Consider the following 13,653-nt stretch of genomic DNA (forward strand, 5'->3'; position numbering starts at 1 on the left):
GTTTACAAAAAAAATGATTATCTGTTGTTCAATAGTCTTGGACCATCTACATGGTATCTCGATGTCTTTAAGTCATGTGTTTTGGATAACTCTTTTATCACTTCCATTAGAGTTGATGATGATTTCATTGTAAGTACTATATATAAAATAATTACTTTGTTATGTCAATTTTGTTTTGTGCATATTTTGTTTAACATAATTGTTAACAAATTTACAGCTCATGGCGGACAAATTCTGGGGACAGTTTTACGGCAGCAGTTATAAAGGTGGATCAACAACTCTTTATGTCGGTGATAGGTTTTGAAATGTGAAGATGGAGGCGTTGTCCGACAAATGTGCTTTCATTGATGGATGGTCTAATTTGATTAGGGATCTTGCATTAGATTCCTGGACTACTTTTATTTTTACAATGGCTGGATATGAGACTTTTGAGTTATCCGTTTTTAATCATGAAACTGGTACTCAAATGTATTTCAAGAAGGTTGACGTTGTTGTGTTGGATGATCCTATTTACGGAGATGATGGATTTGATTTACTGCTTGCGGTTAGTGTTATTATGCTTACAATATTTTTTTTTCATAATACGAGGTAATTAGTTAATCTTGAAGTTAACATTGTTGGTGTTTTTGAATATTATGTTTTTGTAGTCGGAACACAAAGAGAAGGTGATTACCAACGAAAGTGATGTTGATGAAGATCTTGGTGGTGATATAGTTGGTGAATCTACCTGCCTTTCATATTCCTTTGATGCTTATCGGTCTCATGTAAGTGTTTCACAATGTGCCTTATATATATATATTTTATAATGCTTCTAATTACTTTCTTCTATACTTATATGTTTATCATTCATTATTACGTAGACTGACCCAAAAGGAAAGTCAAAGATTGTATTTGGTCACGAGACTGTATCTCCAAAGGTTGTTTGTTATATACTAATTTAATTTAATACTTATTTTCAATACATATAATAAACTTTTTATTCTATTCAGTGTATTTGTTTTCCATTATGTAATCCTTTTAATGAATAATTTTTTTTAATTGTAATATGTTAAATCTTTTATGGTTTTGTAGGTTCATCCTAAGGTCAAATCAAAGTTTTTTGTTGGAGATAAAAGGCTTTCGACAAAGGTTGTTTATGATTCGATAATATAGTTTGATGTTTTTTTTTCTATAAAAATAATTAATATTTTGAAGTTTCGTTTTTGTTAATGTGAAAACCCAGTTTGATGTTGTTTTGAATACTTTTTTCATACCAAACAACACATTACATGTATAAAAACATGCTTAATTAGTATATAATTCATTTAATTATTTCATACTATATCAATATGTTAATTGTTTTATTTTCTTTAGGTTGAACGAAAATGAAAATCAACTGATTTTGTTTCTGAGCAAAATCTGTCTTCTCACGTTGTCTCTCAAGTAAGATACCGTAACCATGAATAGTTACTTTTATTATGTAAAGGACCGTGTATCTTATTGTTGTACAATTTTATGTATATGATTTTTACACTTATTGTGTCTTATTCAATTATGTAGGCTAAACCAAAGTCTAAGTCATTCAGATCCACGACATCAACCGCCCTTCAAGTTGGCCGTAAATGCTCTACATCAAAAAAGTTAAAAGAAACTGATGTAATTAAATTCACCAAGAAAGCCGAAAGCAGACTGGTATCCTTTATAATATTTTTTTCCTTCAAATAGCACATAATTATACAAGACACATAACTTATTAATCAATAAGGTAATTAATCCTTTTATTTTTTTCTCAGCGTTCACCGACTGATGTTTCAAGCCATATGTGTCTTTCTCTTGACAACTTGCACCATGTTACAGTTCAGAACCAAAAATGTGAACTCCTTAAGTTGGGCACAAGAGGCGAGAAGTCTGGGAAGGGTTTCAGGTATGGTTTTAAAAAGTGGCCAGCTTTCTTGAAATTGAATTACATCAACTTCGGCTCTACTCTTTTCTTTACGTACGTGAAGTCTTCTCAGCGTTTGATGTTGACCAAAGTCGTACCCAAGATCACAAAGAAAAGACGCCGTTCGTGAATGTTGGTTATTATGTTTATGTTAGATGGTTAAGCATGAATATTAACTGTGGTTTTATGGTTGGTTTGTTTTGATACTTGGGATAGTATTGATGGTTTGTTAGACAAGTCTTTTGGTAATATGTATTTGTTGTTGATATGCTTATCATGTGGTTAGTGTGAAATGCAGTTTTTGTTACCATATAACCTATATAATAGAAAATAAATAAATAAAACCTAAATATATTGTAGATTATGAAGAAATCTGTTTTTTCAAATTCCTTAACATTTGACTTTTATCATGATTCTTCAACAATCGTTTTATTTTCGTATTGATATGATATTTTTCGAATGTTCCACATAATTGTAACAAATTATAAGGAATCAATTAAAATTGATTTCTATCAATACAAATTTGGAAATATGTATCGTTAATTATTATATAAATTTTTAAAAGATTTGTAATAACATTTATTTGTTCTATTTTACTATATGTCACCAATCTATATATATATTCTCCAATTCGGTTGTATGTATCATAACAAAACAGTTTGTTTATGTATCTAAGTTTTTCGGAATAAAAATCAAGCTATCTGCTGTTGATCGTGAAGCAAATCTACAAGGTACGTTTCTTAAATTCTGTATGTTAATGAAACCTATTAATGTATAAGAAACTGATATTATAATATCTCCATCATATTGTTGTTTATGTAACTAATCAGCATGCATTATGTAACATGTTTTTAAACTAATAAGCATATATTATCACATGGTTGATAAGGTTTCGGTATGTGTTTTCATTTACGTTTTTGAAGTAATCATATATTATCACATGGTTGATAAGCATATATTATCACAATTGATTTTATTTCATATATGTTTTTGAAGTAATCAGCAGACTGAAATTAAAAATTAATTTAATTAATTTGATAATTTATAATATATATATTCTTAATTGTTTTGTCTACGTTACATGTGTTTGCAGGTTTTTAATATGGCTGAAAGTTCTTCCAGGTATTTTTTTCTTTTTAATGTTATACTTTGTTGCGCATAATACCCATTAACAAGTTATATTTTATTAATATCTTTTGTTTTTCAATCAGTATTAGAGAACCTTTCTTTTGTAGACACATGAATGGAGCGGACGAAGTTTTACTGGTATTTTCTAAATTCAGACATTTATTATACTTTGTTTTTGTTCTTATCATGAAATACAATTTAAAATTATCTTATGGTTTATAAATTAGAATTATAATTATAACTTATTTTGGATTCCTTGCTTTATCAGGCGATTCCTTCAGACGCTGCATCCAAATTGTGGGGTAACGATAAAGCACCCAAAAATGTTATGATACAAAGTCAAGATGGCCGAAAATTTAATGTTTCTTTAAGCGAAGCCAAAGGAAAACATTTCTTTTTCCATTGTTGGTCAAATGTTGTGAAACATTTACAACTCAAAAAAGGATGTTTGGTGCTCTTCAATCCTGTCGATTTTTCTATATTCAAAGTAACACATTTCATTGATGGTGTTTTCAAAGCACTTTCTGGACATCGTTGTTATCTACAACATCTAACTTTATTGTAAGATTAGTTTTTCTTTCATTTTATTTATGTTAATATATTTAGGTTTTATGAACTGATTACAAAAGTAACATTTTTATTATTTTTTTAATTATTTATACAGGTTATTCCTGAGTCTATACTGCCCAATTTCTATGATTACACGTCAGATGATATGATTTCCATTATAGATGTAGGCAAGAAAATCTTTCACGTCAAGATTGAAACGCTTTTTGGTAAAGTCGGTTTCTCCATTGGTATTGATGTTATTGTTAATTTGTTTCAATTGGAGGCCAGTTGTTATTTAATATTCACAAGAGGTTTTGGAAATTATTTCCATTTAACAATTCTTGGAAAAAATGGTGTTGAAATTAATTATGCTGATGTACAAGTTGATGAGGTAAGTATACATTTGCTTGCTTCTTTATATATTTAATTACTATATTGTTATTCTAATAAATGTTGTATGTTATTTTCAGCCTGTAGTTGCACCTATTGATGCAGTTGAAGAGCCAGCTATTGATGAACAACAAAATGTTCGTGTTTATAAGTTTGTTCGTATGGTTTCTAAAGATTTTGTAAGTTTTAATATTATTTTAGGAAGTACTATATATTAAAAATTACATATTTTTTTATTCACATAGAAATACATTATTATTTTTATATTCTTCTTCTTATTAATTTTATTTTAAAAACAATACAGCGACTGCCTGATAATGTTTCAAGGATGGCTAAACTTGGTGCTGATTTAAAACCTATGACCGTCAGACTTTTGCATCTGCCTAAGCAAGAGGATTTACCAACCGTACCAGACGTGAAAAGAGATGAGAAGGTTGGCGTTATGTGTTATGCAAATGGTCAAGATTCATGAAACGTGCTCGCATTAACGAGTGTGATACGGTTCACTTTTCTTTTGATGAAACTCATCAAGTCTTGAATGTTGAGTTGGTTGTACCTCACCAAAAAAGAGTAGTGATTAGTTGTTTTACATTTAGGTTTTGGATATTTGGTTTTCGTATGATATACATTTACTTTGTTATGGTTAATAGTTTTTAACAATGTTTAATGGTTAATCAGCCACATACCGTTTTATCATTTATTCATACACCTTATTCATCATAGAATTTTTTGTTTAATAATATATATGTATATATTTATTTGGTTAGAAAGATAGATTAACAACCCGTGAGTATTCACGGGTTATAACCTAGTTGATTACAGATAAAACCCTATAATTAATAATCAATACTATCAAGTTAGGGGTATTTTAGTCATTTAGTCATTTCCCATAAAATACTAATTCCACCAAGTTTTTTAAACTAAAATAACTTTTATATATTTCATTAATTTTGGAAAAAAATTATATCATAAAATCAAGTATTTTTTTATCTTTAATATGAGTACCATATTGCTATATTTTTTTCTTATATATAAAGATAACTTTTAAAAAAGTTACAAAAAGGTGTTTTATAATTGTGCTAGTTATATAGTTGGAATGTGCTAATATGAAAATGTATTGTGTTGATTTTAAATCTATACGTAAGTTCTTAATTTATTATGTAATTCTTATGTGTTGTTATTTTTTTTCCTTTTGTATTGTTATTGGGAGCCTATTTAGAAATAAATTTGTTTTCTACTAGTTATGTAATAGTATATCTTATTTACAAAATTAAAACAAAAACATGAAATTGTGCTAGTATGTAATAGTAAGTGTTGTTTATAAAATTAAAAAAATGAAACTGTGCTAGTTATGTAATAGTTATGAAATTGTGCTAGTATGTAATAGTATGTTTATAAAATTAAAATAACATGAAATTGTACTAGTAAGTATGTGTTGTTTATAAAATAAAAAAAATGAAATTGTGCTAGTATAGAATAATATGTGTTGTTTATAAAATAAAAAAATGAAATTGTGCTAGTTATGTAATAGTATCTGTTGTTATTTTTTTTCTTTTATGTTTTTATTGGGAGCCTATTTAGAAATAAATTCGTTGGAATGTCGTTTTTTTATTGTGCTAATGTTGCTTATGCCGGTGTTACCGTCGGATGCCCAGACGGCGGTGTTAAGAGAGTGCTAATATCATTATTTGATTGTGCTAATGTCGTTTTTTGATTGTGCTAATGTTGTTATTTGATTGTGCTAATGTCGTTTTTTGATTGTGCTAATGTCGTTGATAATGGAAGTTCCCTTTTTGATTGAAACGAGAATGCTGATAATGTGGACGGTCTTATGTCATGCTAATGTCGTTTTTTGATTGTGCTAAGGTCGTTGATAATGGAAGTTCCTTTTTTATTGAAATGAGAGTGCTAATAATGGAAGTTCCTTTTTTGATTGTGATAATGTCGTTTATGTGGGTGTGCTTATGTTTTTTTTGTTGGTGATTCCTGCATGTTGGTTTGATCTAGATATGTTACAAAATTCAAATTTTGGTTTGAATTAACCTGGGTGGATATAGGGATATTTTGATAATTAGTTTTAACTAGTTATAAATAAATAGGGTCAAAAGATCTAAATTACCCATAAATTAATTTTTAATTGAAGAACACTTGTCACTTATGTATTGGTTCTTATGGTTCTTACAAACATAAGAGTTTGTATTTGATCCCTTACCCACATGTTATAACGTGGTTGGTCCCAAAAAATAAGAGTGTAAAAGTATATATTTTTAATGGTAAGTGTAGTTAAACATGAGGGGTCATATTGTAGATTTACGAGGGGATAATTGATAATTTGTAAATTTTAAATATCCCCTATTCATTTATATATATATATATATATTATATATATATATATATATTTAATTCATCACATTTGGATTGAACAGTGCTCAGTCAACTTTCTTTGACTATTTTCTCTTTTTCACATTATTTATGAGAATACCATCATATGCATTGTATAGGGAATTTGGGTTGAGTGTTTGTTGATACTTACAAATGTAGCCTATGTTCTTTTTTATTTTTGTTTTGTTTTTTTACCCTTTTAACCTTACAAAATCATGCTATTATTATACTTAAGTGTTACATTTCTAAGTACATATATTTTGCAAATTATAAAAACCAAGATTTAGTTATATAGGAGTATGTTAAAATTAAAAAAAAAGGAACATCGTAAAAATTAATTTTTAGAAACATACAATCATAATTGTTTTACTGTTTTTGATAATTATTGGTTTATCACGATTTTTCTGGTTTTCTCTTTCGATTGCAATACCGTCTCAAATCGAACTTCTAGCAAAACCGAATGCCCGTCGCGAAGTGCGGGGCATCACACTAGTTGAAATAGCTTGTATAATAGTGCTTCAAGCGCTTGTAAGATGGATTTATCATTGTGAACACTAGCCAACCATTGTGTGTACCAACTAGGGTAATTCAAAAAATTTGAATTCGAAACCGAACTTGAAATATCCGAAAATTCGTATCTGATATATCTGAAATTTCGGATACTCGAAAATCGAATAGTCAAAAATTTCGGAGTCCGATAATTGGGACCAACCACGTCAAAAATAGTCAAAAATTTCTGTAGATTTCTAAAATGTTCGGATAATTAGATTATGCGATATTCGAATACTAAAGAAAGAATACTAAAGAAAGATAGTGAATATATGATTACATGGGCACTATGAATTTGTTTTTAATGTTTATGGTTGTTTGAATTGCTAAGTTTGAATTTATCTTGAATGCCTTTTGTTTTCAATGTTAAAGACTTGATAAATCGAATACAAGTTTAATTTTAATCTATTAAGGAAACACATTTTTTTTTATTTTTTAAGATTCGAATATCCGAATCCGATTAATCCGATCTTGAATACCCCTAATACCAACCTGCACAATAACTAAAATATATAATCCCTATAACCAAATTAGATCATGCTTGCCCACATAGTTATGTAATATTGAACTTAGTATCATGTATCGACTAAATAGTGACTATAATTGAATTTAGCGGAGGAGGACGAAAAGAGTGTTTAGTCCATCGGTGTGGGCGCGTGGCGGTGGTTGGAGGTGTACAAATTGGTGGTTGATAGGGATGAGATCAGTACTGGTAGGAATTTGTAGGAAGTTTGTCAAAAACAGTTTTTTAATTAATTGTTTTCTTAAATTATTATTATTAAAAATGACTACAATAAAATATTAATAAAGTATGTTAAAAGTGGGATTTGTGACAAATTTGTCGAAAAATGGTGGAAAGGGCTTTAAAAAAATTGTCGGAATTTTGTGGAAAATCTTGCGATGGATTTTTTGTCGTAAAGTTGTAGCAAATTTTGTGGTAGTTTTGTCGCAATCATACTTTCAGACAATTATTTTTCACATGAATTTGTTTTGTCGCAAATATGTAGCTAAGGCCAATTTTCCACAGATTTGCTACAAATATGCTTGTTGTAAGTCTGGCTGTTTTCTAGTAGTGATATCATGTTATACATATCTTGTAATCTTAGGTTCTATGTCTTTTGTAAATTCCAGCTTTAAAATTTTAAATGCTCATGATAAACAACAGTTTCAAACAAGATCAAATATAATTCACTAAACAACTTACTCTTTAATTAGCCACATTATACGAAACTCATATTCACTCGATCATGGCACATACATATACTTTCATACTCAGTTGTGTAAATACTCACATAGTTACATGTGAAGGACGCACGAGTCCTTTCTCCTAATTTTGAACTTCCTATAATTTCGTTAGTTAAAGGACGTCGTCTTAAATTTTACTTAAGCTTAAAGGATGTAAAATGCAATTTACCCTTTACATAATGACAAAGAAACTGAAAACATATTGATGGTTTATGTGCTAGTGAATCATAATTCCTTGTCCTCATACTCATAGCTAAAAGGCAGGGGGATCGACTTAAAAGCTCGAAATTTCCCAACATTGTTCAAATGCTCGTTTTCCACCCTGAAAAAGTTCCACAAACCCCTGCGAACAATCTCCAAACTCGCAACTACAAATATCATCGCGCTTCGATGAAGCCAAGGAGCTTCATGGAAATCTAAAACTGTTTGCATCCATGCTAGTCGCAATATAACGTTCATTACCTACGTACAAATTCATCAACAATTATAATAAACTCAATGTATGTTCAATGAATTAAAGTCACATCAACTATTATATATTACCATTGCGACAAAGTAGACTGATTTGTTTGGTAATATGAGTTTATCTCTTAACCAAGGGTTCTTGGAATCCTTACCAAGAAGACCCCAGTCCTTCACTATATCCCAGTAGGTGTTATAAATTGTAGCCACACCCGAGCTAGATGCAGCTATGATTCTCATTGTCTTTCCTCTCCTCTGAACATATATTGTTCTTGTTACAACAGCAACAATTGTCGATAAGTACTTGAGCCCATTCATGGCAGGATCATAGTCATTATGTTCAAACGCTTGACGTATGCACTAGTCCACAACAGAGTGTGTTACACCAAATATCAGACCAAAGCTAAAACAAAACTTGCTAACATGTATGTGAAGTTTAGTTACCTGTAAGAACCGAAACCAGTATGGGATAACTGCGATAAATATATAAAAAATCTCAAAAACATTGCTTTGATTACATGTGTTTGATCTCTTCTTGAAGTCTCCCCAGCCGTAGTAGCAGATATAGAATTCAACAGTCCTGAGCAACTGGACCTGCAATAAATCGATAAAAGGCAAAGTACTTACAATTTTAGACCATTTGCATAGCCCAAACCAGCAAAACCCGAAAATAGAGTTGCAAACAACTTGAGTTCTAATCAAGTAACTCAGGCTCGAGTTTTATGTAAATGTAGGTGTGTGTATTGAGTTTGAGTAAAGCTCGAGCTTAGCCTAAAGTGTTCGGGTTCGGCTCGTTTATAGTCCTAACTGGAAGTCAAACAGTCAATTACCTGACTAGTCATCTGGTCACCCAAGAAGAAATCAGGGAAGTTGACCTTATAAAGAGGTGCACAGACACAGTGCCAAAGGGTCACTATAAGAAAGAACCGGCTTGCACGATACATGATGTTAAACGGACAGATCATTATCAATAGTACAACCTGCATAACAGAAGTTAGAACTGGTATCATACGTGTTCGGTTTACAGAATTTACAAGAGGGCACACTAGGAAATTCTTACGGTGACTAAACATAGAGGGACCAGTTCAGTTAGAGTTGTGAAACTTTGAGTTCTTTCATCCATTTCCATTTCAAGATTTGAGAGGACAGCTGCAAGAGTGAGTACTAAAAGAGCAGAGCTTAGAAGTAGTACTTCTTTGTAACCCAACTCTGTGTTCGGTTTGAACCCGAAAATGTAAGAGTAATTGACACGAAAACGCTTCCAAAAGTATATGTTTGCGGCATACATTAGCATATGTAACACAATGTATACAAACAAGCTGTATAGTGGAAAGATGTTAATCATGTATTGGTCGCGACCAGCACTTTTGAGAAGATCTCTGGTGTGTATTGTTAAGATGACTGCCACCACAAGTGCTATTGAGCAGCCAAAGAGACAGCCTGTTTTGATGAATTTCACACCAAAAATTAGCAACGGATCCGCACATGTCGTTTAGATCAAAATTTTTTATGAACCCACAACTTACCCACCAAAAATGTTACGCGATGCTTGTCTCTTCTCACTCTTGGCCTCAAATCACTCATTCCTTGGCTTCGATTGGCATTGGCAAAATGTGTAATAAATGCAGCTTCTACTCTTTCCATGAGTTTAAGAACCTGAAACAACCAGAAAACTTATAACTTTTTAATTAATCTGCAAATTAAATCACTGTAAATTTTATTTTATTACCTCATCAGATTGACTCAAGTAAGAATTCTTAACCATCTCTAGATAAGCTTTTGATGCGTTTCTTGATGTCACCTAAAGAATAATAATGTCAAAATCACTTGACCCACCTCATTAACACAGTTTATGATCATAATCAAGAATTAAATACCTTGTCATATTTCTTCATGATCTTGGAGAAAGCCAGTTGATTCAAGAAACTATCAAAAACAAATAGAAGTTAAAAATAATTAACATGGTTGTCGGTGGTTAAACGTATCTCACCCCTAAATTTTCATCGTACTACTTGAAAACATCAAATCAAGGAAGAAAAAAACATTTTTTTTTGTCTTTTGGTAGGAAAAAAAAACATTTTTTTTTTACTTATGTGACAAGTTGGACAGGGGATACGTTTACCACAACCCATAACCAACGTGTATCACTTTGTTTTCTAATCTCTATGTAATCAAACAAAAATTCTTACCAATAGCTTTTCAAAAGCCGGAGCTTTCTATGGAACTCTATGAAAGCCTGTTTCAGTTTCGCATGCGCCATTCTGTACTCTTCTTGGCTGAACGACAAGTCAGATTTCGTGCCACCGAATATAGTTTTCCAGTTTGACAATACAGATTCTTGTGCGACATTGATCTTCACGTGATTTAGAATCTCTAAAGAAACCATCTTAGTTTGGTCCCTTTGTGGTTGTTCTTCATGTTCTTGAATCTCCTCTAGTGGCGATAAACCTTAAAAAGTTTCTATAATTAGTAACATATGATAACCTTAAAAACTTTCCATAATTAGTAACATATATATAAAAAAACCTCTATTTTTTATATGATTCATGACTACCTGAATTTGGTGGTGTAGATGAAGTGTGAAAATTGGGATCATTGATTCTAACTTTAAGAGCAAAGAGAGCATCCATCTGCTTATTCAACTCCTCAGCCTCCATCACCACCTCATCCACCTTACCTTTGTAGAAACCGATTACTTTATTAAACTCATCATCAAGTCTTCTGAAGAACACAAGCTCATTCTCAGCTCCTTCCTCCGAGGCCCGTAAAAACATAGTTTGGTAATCATGATCCTGTAATTCACTTGCAAGAATCACTTCGTCATCGTTATCTCTATCTTTGTAATTACCAAATCGGTTAGTTAGTCCACTAAAAGCTCTGTAAAACGAGAGTCTTTTCGACAGTTTCACTTTTTTCGGAGATGGGTATGCTGGAGATGTATGATTCAGCCTCTGTTGCCGGTAAAATAAGATTTCTTTCAAGATAGTCTTTAGGAAATTGTAGTTCATGTAAGCTTCCTCCCATTCTGGCACCATCTGTGAAGTAAATTGCTTTCCAAATTTCATTTTAAAATTTGGTTTACTAAATTTGAGTTGAAGGGATTGGTTTAGGATTATGCTTTTGTTTAAATGCCAATTTAAAGAGAGTTTAATTGGTTGTGCGTACGCCATTAATGGTTTTACAATGACTTGTCTTAGTTGTTACTAGTCAAGTATTCCAGAAATGGACATTGGACAGAAACAACTTGCATAATTGCATGGTCCATTTTTAATATGAAAATGACACTATTAGATAATATTCTTATTAAATATTTTAAAGTAGAGCCACTAAACAATCACTTCCGGTTTACTTTTTTTTTTTTTTTGAAAGTCCAACCAAATTTTATTGAAAGCCACTGGTTAACCATCTGTTAAAGAGAAGCTGGCACCAGGAAGTTTCATACATCAAAATAACAACATAACTTACAAATCAAATCCTCATACAACCTAAGTTAAAAGCACACCAATTTTCCCAATTAAGAGTTGAGTCCTTTCCCCGATTCTTTAACCACAGGAACCCGAATAGTTGAACCCAATTTTCCCAATTAAGAGTTGAGTCCTTTCCCCTTTATCCGAGCCACATTAATCTGTTTGTCATGGAAGACGGCATCGTTCCGGTGTTTCCAAATAACCCACAGTGCAGTTTGTATCACCATATAGACCACCTTCTTCCATCTATTTGACCCCCTATTTCTCTTGTGTATAGCGGCTAAGTCTTTGAGTTCCAACACATATATAGGACGTATCCGACACCAATGCACTATAAACTCCCAAATCTGATTAGTAATTCTACACGTACCGAATAAATGCAGCGCTGATTCTTCCTCGTCTCCACACAGTTTGCATCGAACATCTGGGACATTAATATTCCTTCTTGCAAGGGCCATGATTGTAGGTACTTTATCTTGAACAATTCTCCAAATCAAGAAATTTACTTTAATCGGAGTCCAACTATTCCATTCAAACTCCAATCCGAGGTCTGAGAAAAGTAAACTTTCAGCTTTTTTCCGGATGCTATTGACCGAGAATTCGCCATTTGCGTCCAAAACCCACTCCCACCGATCAGCCCCACTCCCGAACCCATATGATTGAACTGCTGCAATAAGGGCATCAAACTCAGAACACTCTTCAAAGCTATGAGGCTCTCTAGACCAGGCTGTGGATAAGACCACCGACCCATTCGGCTCAGACACACGCTCCGAAATCATAGCATTTTTATTACTTTCTAAGCTGAATAAACGAGGGAATTTATTGCATAAAGGCTCCTCAAAAAGCCATCTATCTTTCCAAAAACTAACTTCCTTTTGTCTACCCGGAGACACCCGAAACAAGGCTGCCAAATTCAAACCCAATTCTTCATACTCAGCTGAAATATTATGTATTTGCTTCTAAGGTCCCGGTAAGGACAACTTAACGGGGATGAAGCTCCACGACCTCGAATGACTATGAATTGCCCAAACGACCTTCCTCCACAACCTCCCTCTATCCGTCTTGAATCGCCACCACCATTTAGAGAGCATGGCCAAGTTCGCCATTTGAAGTGAACCGAAACCCATACCCCCAAAATCCATTGGAGTCATTGTGTTTTTCCATGAAACCCATTTCATTTTATCCTTTTCCGGCGTCGCACCCCAAAGAAAATCCCTACGCATCTTCTCCAATTTATTAATTATACCAATCGGTGCTTTGTAAAGCAAAAAATAGTACGTCGGTAGTGCATTTAAAACCAAGCGAATCAAGGTCATTCTACCCCCAAAAGAGAGTGTGTTTGCCTTCCACAAAGACAACCTTTTTCTAAATGTTTCTACAACCGGTTCCCAATTTTTAATTAAATTCATGTTCGCCCCGACTTGAAGTCCAAGATACTTGAAAGGGAAGACCCCCCTAGTGCAACCCATCACATTCGCCATTAACTGTACATGAGTATCCTCCACCCCAACCCAAAAAAGATTGCTTTTTTTTTTCAAGTTTATCCAAAGCCCCGAGACG

General features: G+C 32.4%; 2 protein-coding genes across 3 annotated transcripts; both read right to left on the bottom strand.

Annotated features, from left to right (window-relative positions):
* Window positions 1-8,103: 8,103 nt before the first annotated feature.
* Window positions 8,104-11,787, bottom strand: LOC110903866 (phosphate transporter PHO1 homolog 9). Of its 2 annotated transcripts, none has more exons than XM_022149663.2 (10): window positions 11,181-11,786; window positions 10,816-11,074; window positions 10,504-10,552; window positions 10,356-10,427; window positions 10,153-10,282; window positions 9,687-10,066; window positions 9,457-9,606; window positions 9,071-9,220; window positions 8,708-8,986; window positions 8,104-8,626 (listed from the first exon to the last, which is right to left on the bottom strand). In XM_022149663.2, the coding sequence occupies exons 1-10, from the start codon at window positions 11,689-11,691 to the stop codon at window positions 8,390-8,392; spliced, it is 2,217 nt and encodes a 738-aa protein (XP_022005355.1). In that variant the 5' UTR covers window positions 11,692-11,786; the 3' UTR covers window positions 8,104-8,389. The 2 variants fall into 2 exon arrangements, with proteins under 2 accessions (XP_022005355.1, XP_035839209.1); XM_035983316.1 differs by having other exon boundaries at window positions 8,168-8,626; window positions 8,782-8,986; window positions 11,181-11,787.
* A 422-nt stretch (window positions 11,788-12,209) lies between these two features.
* On the bottom strand, window positions 12,210-13,316 carry LOC110907425. Its single transcript, XM_022152412.1, has 2 exons — window positions 13,109-13,316; window positions 12,210-12,997 (listed from the first exon to the last, which is right to left on the bottom strand). The coding sequence occupies exons 1-2, from the start codon at window positions 13,314-13,316 to the stop codon at window positions 12,210-12,212; spliced, it is 996 nt and encodes a 331-aa protein (XP_022008104.1).
* Window positions 13,317-13,653: the final 337 nt, after the last annotated feature.

This window comes from Helianthus annuus, chromosome 14, assembly GCF_002127325.2.
Source record: "Helianthus annuus cultivar XRQ/B chromosome 14, HanXRQr2.0-SUNRISE, whole genome shotgun sequence".
Taxonomy (NCBI): domain Eukaryota; kingdom Viridiplantae; phylum Streptophyta; class Magnoliopsida; order Asterales; family Asteraceae; genus Helianthus; species Helianthus annuus.